Source organism: Pezoporus wallicus, unplaced genomic scaffold (genome assembly GCF_028554395.1).
Source record: "Pezoporus wallicus isolate ANWC-B61680 ecotype Strahan unplaced genomic scaffold, APGP_CSIRO_Pwel_v1 contig_8512, whole genome shotgun sequence".
Taxonomy (NCBI): Eukaryota; Metazoa; Chordata; class Aves; order Psittaciformes; family Psittacidae; genus Pezoporus; species Pezoporus wallicus.
Genome location: NW_026635168.1, coordinates 1,560,525 through 1,576,540, shown reverse-complemented (window position 1 = coordinate 1,576,540; position 16,016 = coordinate 1,560,525). Strand labels below are relative to the sequence as shown.

Sequence of the window (16,016 nt, the reverse complement as noted above, 5' to 3'; positions counted from 1 at the left end):
CTCCTGGTATACAAAGGATAAATGCTGAGGTACCAGCAGCATATTTTCCCCTCTTCTCCCTTAGCTACCTAAGCACAGCCTGTTCCCAATGCAGGAACAGATGTGTTTGCTGAAGGTGGGAGAACTGACTGGGTAGGGTGTTACCTGCCATCACCGGGGTAAGAAGGGGCTTTAGCCAACATGCAAATGGAAGAACTGCCCCAGGAACCAAGGTTGTGGTTGTGGCAGCCTCCAGGATCACCTAGAAGGCAAGTCCAGCCCGAGCACAGGTGTGAGAGTGAGTCGCCTTAAACCCCCTCTTGCTGTGGGATAACCTCTGGAGAGCCTGCTGAAGGGCTTGGGAGCAACGATTTGTTTCCAGATGAGCATCAGGCAAAATAACTTAAACCCAAAGTGCTGGAAGGGACTGAAAATTCAGTCTGATGAATAGAAAAGAATGGGTTTTGTCCCTTCTCATTTCATTGGGTTGAGCTGTACACACAGTGCTGAAGTGTTTTGCTCATCCTGTGTGTCATGGTGTGGAGCTATTGAGAGGCAGGAGCATGGCCAGCGGCCGATTACAAGATGATTTCCAAGGCTTTTAGTTGTGAAGTTCCCCTTGGAAGGACAAGTGAAGCCTCAGTGTGTGCTGCTGGGGCAATCAAGTCTAATAATCAAAACCACTACAGAATACATGCATGATTTTGCTGCCTATCCATTGTAACCCAGAAAATCAGCCCTGGAAGCCAGAGAGGGCTCGGGAAGGTCTCAGGGGGAAGAGGAGCACGTTTCCTGTTGCTGTACCCGTGCTCCTGTTACTCATTAAACATGTGTTGGCTGCCTTTCTGGAAAATCTTAAGAATTCAGTGTTCCTGCCTTTCCTCTCTGTGCTGTTGGGCAGGGATGGGACCTAAAGCACAAGATTTGTCCTTGTTACTTATTGCCATGTGCCAAAGGAAGTAGAGAAACTTCCTTTGGGGGCTTATGTTGTAGTGAAGCATCTCCCAGTTTTCCTTCTATTTAAAGGAAAATTCCCTGCTTGGCCAAAATACTTTATCTGTGGGAAAAGTTCTTTTTGTGCCTTTAGAGTGGTTTTCCATGAGTCCTGATTTCTCTCTTAGCAATTCTTGTGTGGGGAAAATAACACCTGACAGGGGATGGTGTTTCTCCTTCTGTAGGCTATAGTAGCTTAACCAGTCTTTCTGGTACATCGGAGTATTCAGATGTAAAGGAGATAGATAAAAATCTTGGGTAATGTGGGTTCTGTTGAGTAGAATACAACAAAATATCACTCTTCATATAGTAATTTATGTTCTACTCTGATGTCTCTATGGAAAGCTGTGATTAGTTCTTGTAAAGGGGAGGTGTCTGTATGGAAGCTCAAGATCTGCTCGTATGTCTTCAGAAATAAAAGCAGTTGGAAGTATTAAATAGAGGTTTTAATAGTTTTAAGCATTTAAACAGCTGCTGTTGTCCTCTGCTCTGCTCACAGCTGAGGGCTTGGGGTTGTCTTGAGATTGACAAAGAGAATCTGAATTAACCCAGTTGTACTGGGTAGCGAATGTAAACGGGCAAAGTCAGGGCAGAAATAAGCTGGGGCAGGGTTTGGTTTTCCTCCTTGTTTTTAAAAATGCCTCATTACCACTTAAAAAGCTCTTAAGCTACAAGCTCCCTGTGAAACCATTGGAGACCTCATAGCATTAGAGACCTCATAGCAGCCTTCCAGTATCTGAAGCGGGGCTATAGGGATGCTGGGGAAGGACTCTTCATTAGGGACTGTAGTGACAGGACAAGGGGTAACGGGTTAAAACTTAAACAGGGGAAGTTTAGATTGGATATAAGGAGGAAGTTCTTTACTGTAAGGGTGGTGAGGCACTGGAATGGGCTGCCCAGGGAGGTTGTGAATGCTCCATCCCTGGCAGTGTTCAAGAGCCTTGGGTGAGATGGTTTAGTGTGAGGTGTCCCTGCCCATGGCAGGGGGTTGGAAGTGGATGATCTTAAGGTCCTTCCCAGCCCAAACCAGTCTGTGACTCTATGAAAAAGCTCTCTGCTTTGTTTAGGGAAAACAAGAGTCCAACATCAGTGCTCTGATTTTAACTGCTGCTTTATTTTGGAGAGTGTGTGAGGTGTGGCCATGGAGCAGACTGTTGGGATACTGCTGTTGAGTCTAAATGTGCTCACTGCTTAACTCTTGTCTCCTCTACCTCTTGCAGAATAGCCGGTGCCGGAGGGCATCACTCCGTCCATTACAGCTGTACCGTGGATATGCCACCTCCTCAGGAGAGTCTGGGTACGTAGGGGGATTTGGAGGGTGGAATGTGAAGGTCAAGAGGTGATTCTGCCTCTCTACCCTGCTCTGGCGAGACCCCACCTGGATTATTGCATCCAGCTCTGGAGTCCGCAGTACAGGGAAGACATGGATCTGATGGGAGAGTATCCAGAGGAAGGCCACAAAAATGATCAGAGGGATGGAGTGTCTCCCCTATGGAGGCAGGCTGAGAGAGCTGGAGTTATTCAGTTGGGAGAAGAGAGGGCTTCAGGGAGACCTTATTGTGGCATTTTAGTTCTTAAAAGGGACTCATAAGAAATATGGGGACAGACTTTTTATGGGGGCCTACTTTGATAGGATGAGGAGTGATGGTTTTAAACTAAAGAGGGAAGACGCAGGCTGGATGACAGTAGTAAAACACTGGCACAGGTTGCCTAGAGAAGAGGTGGATGCACCATCCCTGGTGACATTCAAGGCCAGGCTGGATGTGGTTCTGAGCAACCTGATCTAGTTGAAGATGTCCCTGCTCATTGCAGGGGAGGTTGGACTGGATGAGCTTTGAAGGTTTCTTCCAGCCCAAAGAATTCTGTGAGTCCATAAATTGGTTCTTCTGTTGCGTTGTCCAAGAGGGAATCTGCTCCTTAGTTTCACATGGGAGCAAATTGGTAGCAGTGGGACTTGTTGAGTAACTTCCATTCTCATAGTTTTGTGTCTTCCTTGTTTGATTCAGTCAAATGTAAATGAAGCTCATCGAGATGATCAGTAGTTACAAGGAAGGTTGTGAGTTGCCATCCTGCCTTTGGGTTTGTCATGACTGAGCATGGATTTGCTGGTGCTGAAAGTGGCTTAAAGTGGGTGCTGGGTTTATTGGCAAAAACAGAGTGGTTGTCCTCAGCCAGAAGCTGAAGTCTCACAAACTGATTGATGTTTGTCATATAATACACTTTACATCACTCTCACTAATACAGCTGATAACTTTGACTCTTCTTTCCCCCTCAGTGTTTCTGTAGGTAAAATCATCGGTGCTGGTATCCTGTTTGTGGGTGGAGGGGTGGGGGGGACCGTCCTGTACGCCAGCTATGATTCCCAGTTCCGGGAGAGCGTCGAGAAGGCCATTCCCTACTCAGATAAACTCTTTGAGATGGCACTTGGTCCTGCACCTTACAGCACACCGCTGCCAAAGAAACCAGTAAGTGTTTCCCATTCCTAACTGAATAGCTGCTCTGCTTAGACATAAAGTGGGCAGAGAGAGGGGTAAGTGATGTGCTAGAATTTAACTGTTTTCCTAGAGGCTCAGTGTAGATATAGCAGGATTAGAAAACTTTTATTCTGAGCTGAACTTAACTTTAAAGAGGACTGAAAACATGCTGGAATGAGTAAAGATTTGCGTGGTACAGAGCCATGCGTAAGCATCACCCTTTGAAATCTTAGTGGCATGAACATGGGGAAGGGGAAACCTGACGCTGCCTTCTGGAAATTGAATCTGGAAGTTTCTCTGTTCCTACATTTGAAAGCAAACGCTTCTCAGTTATCCAAGAATGCTGAAGAGCTGCTCTGCTCTGGTTGTCCTGAGCTTCCAGAAGCCACTTGACCCGCAAGAAACCCAGAAGTTATTAAATTGGCATTTAAGAGAGCTGTTTTTAATGAAGAGGAGATCAGTTCACCAAAACTGCCTCTTTTCTGGCTTTAGACACCCTAGTGCTCACCCAAGCTCTTCATGCCTCCCAGGCACTAGCAGATTTTGCTGGCTGACAAAGTCATCACCTGCGCAGTCATGGCTCTAACTCAGATGCTTTTCTTAATTCCTTGTGGCTTTGAGTAATGGATATTAAAGGATTAATATCATAAAACCTTGCAATACTCTTTTCTTGAGTGTTTGTCTGCCCTGAACATGAGTGTCTGAATCCTTTCAAAGCGCAGTCAGTGAAATCATGCAAATCTGATTCCTTTCACGCCTGTCAATCCCACACCGTGCCTGTGGCATCATTCAGTGATACCCAGACCAAATCACCGTGTTTGTTCTTTAGTTAAAACATATCTTGAGCTGTGCAATAGCTTGAGCAATAACAATTCCTATCTTTTCCACTGAGCTTCAGAAGGAGTTGCCTAGAAACTGGTCAGGATGGGAGGGGTGACTGCCAGAAGTGTGTGGGGCAAAGCTTGACAGTTGAGGGGCAGGCTGTTGGAGCACTCATCTAAAGAGCTGAAGCTGGGTAGGAGAGACTGATGGCCTCACTCGTTGTGACAATAAATGCTGCAGAGGTTTGAAATAGAGAAGTGTCAACTGAACTAGTTTAAGATATCTTATAGAGACTAAATCATTTAAATCTGCTTTCTAGAGTGGTTTCAGACCTTCATGTGAGTGATTTTTATAGTTTCTGTGTTATTTGTAGTGCTCAACAGACTCAGAAGTGTTTGGAACACTTGAGGCAGGAAATTACCTGCTTTTTATTCATACCTTAATAAACATTTATAAAGAAACCTGTGGCACTGCTGTCCCTTCAGTTTTCCAGAGGTGGAAGTTGTAAAGATTCCTTCTACATTAAAAATCAAGGCAAGAAATGACATGGCCTTGCTATTGTTTTCATCTGTACCTTGAAGCTTAGATTTATGCTACAGCCATCTAGATGTGGAAATGTGCTTTCCCATTCTGATGGAAGCAGTGCCACACAAGCTGCTTGGAAAACTGATGGGGTCTCTTGGTTTTGATTTTTCAAGCTACAGCAAGGCCCACTGAAGATCTCATCTGTAGCAGAAGTAATGAAAGAGTCCAAACAGCCCGCTAAATCCCACATCAGCAAAACAGAGGTTGCTGCTCCTGCAGAGGAAAAAGAAGGTATAGTTATACAGTATCGTGTGGAGAGAAGCAAAAGATCCTAATGGTCTATGTCATACGTGCTAGGGGAGATTTAAGATAGTCCTTTGGAATGGTTGATGATGAGTATGCTCTCATTTCTGAGAATTAATGTTATTTTCAGTCATAGGGAAATTTGCCTAAAATGGCTTTAGATTTCTTTTTTCCTACTATTTTGTTTCTTAATTTACTTTATAGACTGTTTGGAATGTGAGATAAACTTTAGATATGGGACTCAGCAGGATGATCACTTTGGTGCTGAGGCTATTCACCTCTGCTTGCAAGCACAAGAAGCTTTCATTTGGATAATGATTGAGCTACTGTAAAGCCAGATCAAACAGGATTGGTTTAGAGAGGAGCAGTTTTAACATCATTGTACATTTCATGGCTGCATGTGTGTGTGTATGTGTAATACTTGGTTGCTGTGTCTCCAGGAAGCTCTCTGGCAATACTAATATCAGTGTCCAAAAGAATGTTTTTAGAGGCAAAAAAATAATGAAGTCTTATATCCCTGTTCTTAACATTCTAACACACATTTACTGGGTGGTTTTGTTCTGTAACTGTGTTTAACAGCGGGCAAGGCTGCAGCACAGATCATCTCTGCAACAGGGGTAGCCGTGTCGGTGCCAGCTCCTGGGATACAGACTGAAGAAGGTGAAAAAGATCATGTGAATGTGATGGATAAACCCCAAATCCTATAGCTTCAAGTGCATAAACTCTTACTCCTGTCTTGGTATTTGTTAGTTTTTAAAGGCTTTTTAAAAGGATTCTTTGTTTTTAAAGGATTCTTTGTGCCTCTCGCAGAAGGACACTCCCATCATCTGTTAATAGAGTTTTAGCATACTAAGAAGCTGAGAGTGATACCTGGGACAGGTATAGGTGTGAACACAAGAGGGAAGCCTTTATGCTGAACTGGAACTTGCATAGTCCAGTTTGCCTGTGCTCTTTGTGGCTTTCTGGTTGCTGTTCAGAAAAGCATGTTTGCCCAGGGCCAAGTGGAGCAACTGAAGAACATTGCTTAACTCAACAAGAAGCAGCAGCTTCTCTATCATGGTCTCTTTGAGATGGGATTATATTAATTTCTTTATGTATGAACACATCTCGTAACAAGTGTGGCAGCAATAAGTAAATACATTCTTCAGAGTTAGCATCAGCATTATTAGAAGGTAACCTGAGTCTGAGAGGTCTGGGCTGTCTCCTCAGTACAGATACAGACTTGCTGTTGGTCTTGAATTACTTAAGTGAATGCTCACTCTTAAATAGCCTTAGGCTAAGGAATAGAATAGAATTGTGAGTCACCATAACCTGCTCACTAATCTCTTGTTATTTTAACTGGACACTAAGCATGCCAAAGGAGAACTAAAAACCCCCAAGATACTATCTTAAAAATTAAACTTGTCTCCATAGATGTTTCTCACTTCTTGCTTTGCCTTTTGCCTTTGAATCTTGTGTATTTTTGTATCTGGTCAACATCAAATCTACACATGCAGGTGAGGTGTCCATGCTACCATCTTTAATTTTAAGAAGATGTGAGCCTGGCCTTTACTTACAGATATAAAAGTGCCTGAGGTAGTTTCAGCATGGCTTTGTGCATAAGTCAGATTTGTAAAGTGATCCTGATGATAAAAATCAGTGCAGGAAAGAAAGTGACTTCCCTGCAAGTAATCCAGGTACTAACTTGGGCTCTCCACTGAAACAAGCTCTTTTACTTCCGAGTAGGTAAAGTACATGAAGGTTTCCATGCTGTAAAAGAACGGTCACCAGAAGAAGTTGCAGCCCGGCTTGCCCAGCAAGACAAAGAGGAGCAAGAGAAGATATCAGGTGAGTGTGCCGTTGGTTTTCCTCTCTGTGTTGTACGTGACAGAAGAATTGTTGGACTCTCTTGGCTTTAGAGTTCTAAGCTGCTTATACAGCTTTTTGTTGTCTCTGTGTTGAATTGGCAGAATGAGTGGTGTTGAAGCTTCTTCCACTCACTATGAAGTACCTGATAGTCAAAGAATGATGGAAAACTTTGGGTTGGAATGGATCTCCAAGGTCCATCTCCCTGCATGGGGAATTGGGACAGGTTAGAATAGATTAGACTTGGTTGGTTGGAAGGGACTTAAAACAATCATCAAGTCCAACTCCCTGACCACTTCAGGGCTTGACCAAGTTCAAGCATGTTCTTAAGGGCATTGTCCAGAGGCCTCTTAAACACTGACAGGCTTGGGGCATCATCCACCTCTCTGGGAGCACCCTTTGAAAGTATAAGTAATGATCCTTCCACAGGAAGGTTGCTCAAGGCCTCCCTGGAGGTTTGGAGCTCTGCCAGGATAGAGGTTGTTCCACCTCCCTGAGCAGTTTTGTCAGCACTTCCTGAGATGGAGAACTTGGTGCATCCAGTTAATTTCTCTTGCTGCCACATGGATCTGTTGCCTCTCTCCATTTCTCTGGCCACCTCTGAGAAGCCTGGTTCAGGTTTTTCTGTTACAGCCCTTTAGATGTGGAAGGCATCACTTAAGATACCCCTTCAGCTTCTCTTCTTTTGGCTCAGCCTCCCTCTATGTGATGGGATACACCTCTTGGATTAAATGCATTCCCGTGCAAAAACATGGTGAAGGTTTTCCACGGAGGAATTTTATTGCTGTAAGTGCAGACTTGCACCTTAGAACTCCCTTTCTAAATAGGAAGTGCGTTTGGTGACTCTTCTTCTGGAGGCTGTATTGCAGTTCCTGAACTGAACTCTTTTGGGTCATAGAAAATAGCATAAGGAGGCACAGCGGATGTGAGGTGTCGTTTCACTGATTCTAAAACTCTTTTCTCTATAGTTTAATTGACTTAATTCATGTTTTTCCAGCCCTTGCAGCAACTCTTGAAGGAGCTCTAAGCGCAACAGCTCGTGTAACCCTTCAGGCCATTACTGCCCAGGAGTCTGCTGTGCAAGCAGTCAATGCCCATTCACAGATACTGAAGGAGGCCATGGACAATTCTGAGGTAAACTGGGACAATATTGTTCTTTTTCTGAACACGCTGAAAGAACCACCCCCCCTTTTCTGAACACACTGAAAGAACCACCCCGCACCAAACAACCTTTGATCTCACAACTAAAACTGAAGTTGGAAGCTTTTCTTGCAATGTATTCACTGTTATCACTCATGTTCCACTTGTGAATGAGGTGGCTTTGCTTTTGAATGATCTATTTTTCCCCAACTCCTTTATTTCCCTTTATTAATGTATTATTAACTTGCACTTTTCTGCTTGCAAGTATTCACGTTGTATTTTAATTCCCAAGCTCCTTTTTTTACCCAGGTACAGTGCGGGTATTATGCTGCCCACCCTGCTAATTCTGTCAAGCTCTTCTCCTTACCAAATCTTGCTGGGTTCTTTGTTTCTTGCCTGGAAATGAGCAGGTGGTGTATGAGCAATGGCATTTGTGGTTCTGGTGCGCCAGTGCTGGAATAAACCTAATACTTGTGGGGAACTGCTGCTGCCTATTGAGTTCTGGATCAGAGGATATCATTTAGTTGTTAATCAATGAGCATATGGGCAACTAAACACACACAAGATTTAATCTAGTGGTTAGTAAAACAAATGCCTTAAGAGTTTGCTTTTAAGCTTAAGTGTTAAGCTTACTTTAACATTAAGCAACTTAAAAGTATTATGATGCTTTAAGTGTTAAGCTTAAAAGCAGTGTTTAGGTATTAGAGTACATTAATACATGCAGGTATTCGCTGTGGCACCATAGTGATCCACACAGCCTTTTCTGCATGTACAAATGGCTGTTGATCAGGTGAGGAACCCAACAAACCCAAACTAAAACACTGGAAGAGGAGAATAATTCCTGCTGTTGGTAAAACACAAGGATATTGCTCAGGTTGAGTGAAATCTGTAGCAAGAAGTGGAATTTGTAGCAATGTGTGAATCAAGGCCAGGTTGGACAGAGCCTTGGGCAACACAGTCTAGTGTGAGGCATCCCTGCCCATGGCAGGGGGTTGGAACTGGATGGTCTCTTCCAGCCCAAACCATTCTGTGGGTCTATAAATCTCTACAGACTTTGTTTTGACAACTCTCTCACTGAGTGATTGCAGTGACCCTGATTAGGAATCTGCTTCTTAGGATGCTGGGGAGAAAAAGTCCTCTCAGTGGCGCACACTGGAGGAAGCACTGAAGGATCGGAGGAGAGCTGTGGACGAAGCTGCTGATGCCCTTCTAAAAGCCAAGTGAGCTGCTGGGTTTTAAGGCTCATTGAATGGTGAGATAGTATTGTCCATGCGAGGGCTGGGAGACACCCAATATGTTTCTAGAAAGGATGCAGTCACTGCTGCAGGCACACTGATGTGTTAGTGCCAAATCAAAACCAGGTTCCATACACTAATGAACATTTCAGTTTGCAGTGTGTACACCTGATTGTTTTCCTTTGTCACCCCTCCTTTCTCTGATTGATGGCTGTACCATTATCTTGGGTGCCTGTGCACACAGTCCTCACTGTACCCAGGAGTCTGAAACACTCCTATTCTGTTTTAAGAACTTGTTTATCCCCTTAGTGCTTGTATCTAGTGGTGGTAAATTCAAATAAGATTAAAATAATCCATAATCCTTTTAGTGTTATTCTTGGATAATTTTGTCAATATTAAACTTATTGGAAGGGCATGTAGTGGTAAGACAAGGGGGAATGGCTTTAACCTGAATAGATTTAGGTTAGATATAAGGAAGAAGCTCTTCCCTGTGAGGGTGCTGAGGCGCTGGCACAGGGTGCCCAGAGAAGCTGTGGCTGCCCCATCCCTGACCATGTTCAAGGCAAGCCTGGGTGGGACTTGGAGCAAGCTGCTCTAATGGAAGGTGTCCCTGCCCGTGGCAGGGGTTGGAACTGGAGGAGCTTTAAGCTCCCTTCCAACCCAAACCAGTCTATGGTAAATGCAGACAGCATGAAGTAAACCTTTCTCTGGGGTTATGCTGTAAGACCTGTACATGTTATTTATCATTAGCAGCTGCTTCTCTTTTCAGAGAGGAGTTAGAGAAGATGAAAGGTGTAATCGAGGACGCCAAGAAGTCTCAGATTGCAGGAGCCAAATCTCACATTACCTCTGCAGAAGAAAACCTTCGTCATATGATAGTTGACTTGGACAATGTGGTGAAAAAGGTAATGCTTCCACAGACTGTAAGTGCCTGGCAACTTGTGCAGGTCTCCCATCCCCACATCCTCTGTGGTAGGTTAGTAAGTTCCATCCTGTTCCAGCTATACTCTGTCTCAGAGCTGATTGTACTCCCAGTAATCAGCCATGACAAGATCTTTGTGAGAGCTTGAACTCTCTCCTGAAAGAGTCCAGGCAGCTTGATTGGAGTCAGTCCTTTCTGTGGGCAACTTCTTCTTCCTGTTTGATTCCAAGAGGAATTTAGTGTGAGGTTAAGGAGGAACAGGAGCAATGTGTGCTGATGACTTGGTGTGTAAATGGTGTTACCCACTAACTCAGAGCCTGGCTGTAAATTCTCTATGCTTCCCTTTTCAATACTAACCCCCTCTCATTTGGGTTTGTTACAGGTTCAGGCAGCACAATCTGAGGCCAAGATTGTAGCTCAATATCATGAGCTTGTGACTACAGCTAGAGAAGAGTTTCAGCGAGAGCTTGACAGCATCACCCCCGATGTCAAGCCTGGCTGGAAGGGGCTAAGTAAGTCTCTGATGGCACCATGACTGTGTGCATGTTTCATTTGGTTAAACATCAGTCTTCAGGTTTCTGAAGGGGATTTCGGTGATTGGGATGTTTTGGGCTGTATCTTGTAATAGAGAGACTTCCATATTATTCTTCCTGAATTCCTCAAGACTTGAACTCTTGTTTAAGTCACTGTAGATGATAAGCTCTTAGTTTCCTCTTTTACTTCTGCATGACTGACTTGTTGTAGTGAATGTGTGTTAACTTTTCCAACCTCTCCTCTTTCTGTTGCAGAGATAACTGACTTAGGTGAGTTAACTTGTTCTGTCTTGTGCATGTCATCTCTTCTCTTTGTCCCTTTTCATGTCTGTGTGGCGCATGACTTTACATTTAAGCCAGTCTTTGTGCTGCTGAGATTCCAGTGAGAAGCAGACCCTTTGAAGACCAATCCTAGTTTATATTGTGGTGGTGTTTGTCCTGAAGGAGGCCCACCTCAGCAGTCCTGGTGGCAGAGATACTGGATACTGCAGCTCTTGACAGCCCTGCCACAACACCTCAGTACTAGGGCTGCTCTGAGCTGGGCCACCAAACCCAGATCAGTTTCATTTGAAGCTGATTTGATTGCCCAGATTTCATCTTCAAGCTGGTTTCAGTTCTGATTAACCCTTTGATTCTAAGCTTGATTATTATTTATATTCTTTTAATCAAAGAAATGTAAAATTTAAATCTGGAGTGCAGTAAACCCTCATTATAACAGTGTAAGTTCAGCACTGAGCTTAGTGCTGCTGCTCAACTTCCCTGCTGAGCACCACTGTACTGAACCCTCCTGTGCCAGTCCTCTCCCCAGCACTCAGCAGCAGGGTGGCTGGAGCACTGTGGAATTTCATGTGCTTCAGACCCTGCAGGCAGGCATTCCTGAGTAGTCCTGTATGGAAAACGGGGCTGGCAGCCAGTGCAAAGTGAGCTGCAGCATTTTACAGAGCCTGGGCAGCTCTCAGGTCCCCATATGTAAGGTCAGGAGATGCTGCAGGTGTAGCCTGTGTCCTCCTCCTTTCCAGGCAGCAAAATAGCAAACTTGTTAGCAAATCCAAAGTGGTTGTGACCCCCACAGCTCTTTGAGAGGCCAAACATGGAAAGTACAGACTGGGGTAAGAAATGTGATTGAGAACTGCTGGTCTGGAGGACTGGTGAAGGAAGATAAGTTGTGGCTGCCTCTCACAATGAATTCAGTGTTTTCAGGATCTAATTTCTATAAGATTGGACCAAGCTGGAGTTATCAGTGTTCAGTGTCCTATGGAGATGGGCTGAAAGCTGGGATGGTTCAGCCTGTAGAAGAGAAGGCTCCTTACAGGGAGGCCTGAAAGCAGCTCCAGTGCCTAAAGGGGATATGAGAAAGCTGGAGAGGAGCTTAGGACAAGGGCCTGCAGGGACAGGACAAGGGGAATGGCTTTAACCTGCCAGAGGGGAGATTGAGATGAGCTCTTAGGCAGAAGTTCTTCCCTGTGAGGGTGCTGAGGCGCTGGCACAGGGTGCCCAGAGAAGCTGTGGCTGCCCCATCCCTGGCAGTGTTCAAGGCCAGGTTGGACACAGGGGCTTGGAGCAAGCTGCTCTAGTGGAAGGTGTCCCTGTCTGTGGCAGGGGGTTGGAACTGGATGAGCTTTAAGGTCCCTTCCAACACAAACCAGTCTGGGATTTCTCTCCTAGATTGGAAGTCCTTCCCCGTAGGTGGGTTCAGAGCAGTTCTGTGTGGGCATTAGCACAGGTCAAAGGCTTGAAGTGCTCAGGGATCCCCATAAAACATGCTCACTGGCCAACCACACAGAGCCTCAGAGTGCTTGAGGGGGAGGTGGACAATGCAGTAGAGCAGCCACTTCCCTGCAGACCTTCCCTAACACCCTGTGTGTTCTTCAGCTGACCAGTTATCAACAGACGACTTGAACTCTCTCATTGCACATGCCCATCGCCGCATCGACCAGTTGAACAAGCAGCTGGCAGAGCAGAGGGTGCGGGAGCAGCAGCACATTGAGCTGGCCCTGGAGAAGCAGAAACTTGAAGATAAAAAAGCATTTGAGGCAGCTGTGGCCAAAGCGCTGGAGCATCACAAGAGTGAGATTGAATTGGAACAGGAGAAGAAGGTAAAGCAGCCTCCTAAAGTGCCTAAAGGGGCTCCAGGAAACCTGGAGAGGGGCTTGGGACAAGGGGCTGGAAGGATAGGACAAGGGGAATGGCTTTAACCTGCCAGAAGGGAGACTGAGATGAGCTCTTAGGCAGAAGCTCTTCCCTGTGAGGGTGCTGAGATGCTGGCACAGGGTGCCCAGAGAAGCTGTGGCTGCCCCATCCCTGTCAGTGTTCAAGGCCAGGTTGGACACAGGGGCTTGGAGCAACCTGCTCTAGTGGAAGGTGTCCCTGCCTGTGGCAGGGGTTGGAACTGGATGAGCTTTAAGGTCCCTTCCAACACAAACCAGTCTGGGATAGATACAGACACCATAAATTAAACCTTTCTGTGGCTAAACCGCAGTAAGTGCCTGGTGAGTAATCAGCAGTTGTTGGCATTAGTGGATTGTGAAGCTGCTTTTGAACAGGAAAAGGCTCAGCTATGGAACTGGACCTCAGCAGCTTTTTAAGATGAAACATTGGCCCTATCAATGCCACTTGTATAAAATACCTGCTGAGTAATCAGTGATGTTGTATAAATCACCACCTGCGACAAGCAGTTGGAAACTAGCACTGTTGTAACAGCCCCTTGTGTGTGCAGATCGAAGAAGTGCGGGAGGTGATGGAGGGTGAAATGCGGACGCAGCTCCGGCGGCAGGCGGCTGCCCACACAGACCACATCAGGGACGTTCTGAGGGTCCAGGAGCAGGACCTGAAGGTGGAATTTGAGCAGGTAAGGGAGAAGAGTCCCTGAGGGAATTAGGGGGATATCTCTCATATACCTAAAGGGGGCCCACGAGAATACTGGAGAGGGACTTTTGACAAGGTCTCTAAAGATTTTACCATAAATGATAAACTTTGGATAGTTCCAAGTGTAATAACTGTTAAATTCACTCTAGTAAGGCTTTTCACTGGTCTGTTGTATTTACTATATGCATTGTCCCTAGCAGGGACAAGAGCTTTATAGAAACACCCCTTAAAAATCAGGTGCCTGTAATGAAGTGGCTGTTTCTGGTCTGATCGATGTGTCTTGCTCTGTTTTAGAACTTAGCAGAGAAACTCAGTGAACAAGAAATACAGTTCAGACGCCTTAATCAGGAGCAGCTAGACAACTTCACCATGGACATCAACACTGCCTTCGCCAGGCTGAAGGGAATTGAGCAAGCAGTCGAGAGTGAGCACTGAAATCACCTTTCTCTAAGGACTAAAGTTGTGTTACCCAACCTCGGTGCCTAAACCCAGGTTTGGGCACGTAACTTGTGGTCTTGGGTTTGCCACATTACTGAGTGAGTCCAAACTGCTGTTGTCTTGTTCTGATCCTGAATTATGGATCAGATTTAGGATCAAGTGCTGTGGGAGTGGGTGCTTGTCAAAGCAGAGTGTTTAGAGGTGGCTTTTGCTGCTCATGTTCACAACTTCCCATGTGTGCACCCAAACGAGCATCTCATTCTTGGCTTAACCTTGCAGGTCACGCAGTGGCAGAGGAGGAGGCCAGGAAGGCCCATCAGCTGTGGCTCTCTGTGGAAGCACTCAAATACTGCATGAAAACAGCCTCTGGGGACAGTCCCACAGAACCCCTGGAGAGTGCAGTGAAGGCCATCAAAGCCAGTTGTGCTGACAACGCGTTCACCGAAGCCTTAACAGCAGCTCTCCCGCAGGAGTCCCTGACACGGGGAGTCTACAGCGAAGAGGCCCTCAGAGCGCGCTTCTACACGGTCCAAAAACTGGCCAAACGGGTGGCTATGATCGATGAGACCAGAAACAGCTTGTACCAGTACTTCCTGTCCTACCTGCAGTCCCTGCTTGTCTTTCACCCTCAGCAGCTGAAGCCGCCTGCAGAGCTCAGCCCCGACGACCTCGACACCTTCAAGTTACTGTCTTACGCTTCCTACTGCATCGAACACGGAGACCTGGAGCTGGCGGCCAAGTTTGTCAACCAGTTGAGAGGGGAGTCCAGGAGGGTGGCCCACGACTGGCTCACCGAGGCTCGCATGACCCTGGAAACAAAACAGATCGTGGAGATCTTGACGGCGTACGCCAGCGCCGTGGGGCTGGGAACAACTCAAGTGCAGTGAGGCAGGATTGTGGCGTTGGAGGTGGTTCAGTGATGGAATGTGCTGGGAAGAAGTGGCATCGTCTCCTGAGGGTTGCAAAGCAAGCCGTTGGCAGGGGCTGGAGGTGTGAAAGCAAAGCACGGGTGCAGGATTTGTTTCCTTGCACTGTATTTAACTTCACAACCTGTTGTATCTTTGTCAGTTTGGAGTTATCCTGACACCCAGCTTCAGGAAGCTTCTCTACAATTGGTGTAAGAGTTTTGTTTCTTCCCCATCTTACCAAGCAGGCTTGTGGTCAACCAAAATCATGTTTGTAACCTGCCATTAACAATTCGCCACTTTGTCAGCTCAATAAAACCAGACTTCAACGACTTTCTCCTGCTGTTCAGTCTCATGTCAATGTCAAATATAGCCTTCCAGTGCCTACAGGGGCCTAGAAGAAACCTGGAGAGGGGCTCTGGACAAGGGCCTGCAGGGACAGGCCAAGGGGAATGGCTTTAACCTGCCAGAGGGGAGACTGAGATGAGCTCTTAGGCAGAAGCTCTTCCCTGTGAGGGTGCTGAGGCGCTGGCACAGGGTGCCCAGAGAAGCTGTGGCTGCCCCATCCCTGGCAGTGTTCAAGGGCAGGTTGGACACAGGGGCTTGGAGCAAGCTGCTCTAGTGGAAGGGGTCCCTGCCCATGGCAGGGGGCTGGAACTGGATGAGCTTTAAGGTCCCTTCCAACCACAACCAGTCTGGGATTCTATGAAGAGCAGCCTTCCTCCATGGCCTGGAGAAGCTCATTTTTGAATCTTTAAAGGAACAAGATTATAGATATGATCCATCTGCCCATTTATACAGCTGCAAAAAAATCCATGGATGAATATAGGTTTAGGTGTGTAACTTAACCTGGTTGCCCTGGTGGACTTCTGCCCCTTGTCAGACCTGGTCTTCTGTAGTTGCAGACAAGTAGGTATTTCTCTCTAGAAGCCAGACTTTGATTCAACAGTGAGAGCTCACATAAAGACCAAGCTCTTTCCGTCCCTTTTCTCCTTTGTCCCTCTTTCTTCCCCCTTTTTCCCTTCTTATCATCAGTG

The 16,016-nt window shown here is 46.1% G+C and overlaps 1 protein-coding gene across 8 annotated transcripts; it reads left to right on the top strand.

The window, feature by feature from the left end:
• The first annotated feature begins 2,185 nt into the window (after window positions 1-2,185).
• IMMT (inner membrane mitochondrial protein) lies at window positions 2,186-15,316 on the top strand. 8 transcript variants are annotated; one of them, XM_057410156.1, is made up of 14 exons: window positions 2,186-2,269; window positions 3,248-3,437; window positions 4,967-5,084; window positions 5,676-5,756; window positions 6,822-6,923; window positions 7,939-8,075; window positions 9,198-9,301; window positions 10,086-10,221; window positions 10,621-10,750; window positions 11,027-11,041; window positions 12,644-12,867; window positions 13,488-13,619; window positions 13,931-14,060; window positions 14,354-15,316. In XM_057410156.1, the coding sequence occupies exons 2-14, from the start codon at window positions 3,390-3,392 to the stop codon at window positions 14,959-14,961; spliced, it is 1,965 nt and encodes a 654-aa protein (XP_057266139.1). In that variant the 5' UTR covers window positions 2,186-2,269; window positions 3,248-3,389; the 3' UTR covers window positions 14,962-15,316. The 8 variants fall into 8 exon arrangements, with proteins under 8 accessions (XP_057266139.1, XP_057266129.1, XP_057266157.1 ...); XM_057410146.1 differs by having other exon boundaries at window positions 6,819-6,923; XM_057410174.1 differs by having other exon boundaries at window positions 4,967-5,089; window positions 5,684-5,756.
• Window positions 15,317-16,016: the final 700 nt, after the last annotated feature.

Excerpts from the sequence above, each read along its gene's own strand:
- IMMT (XM_057410146.1), top strand. The coding sequence starts at position 3,390 with ATGGCACTTGGTCCTGCACCTTACAGCACACCGCTGCCAAAGAAACCA. Across the intron at positions 5,085-5,675 it reads TCCTGCAGAGGAAAAAGAAG|CGGGCAAGGCTGCAGCACAG; the intron begins GTATAGTTATAC and ends TGTGTTTAACAG. Across the intron at positions 10,222-10,620 it reads TGGACAATGTGGTGAAAAAG|GTTCAGGCAGCACAATCTGA; the intron begins GTAATGCTTCCA and ends GGTTTGTTACAG.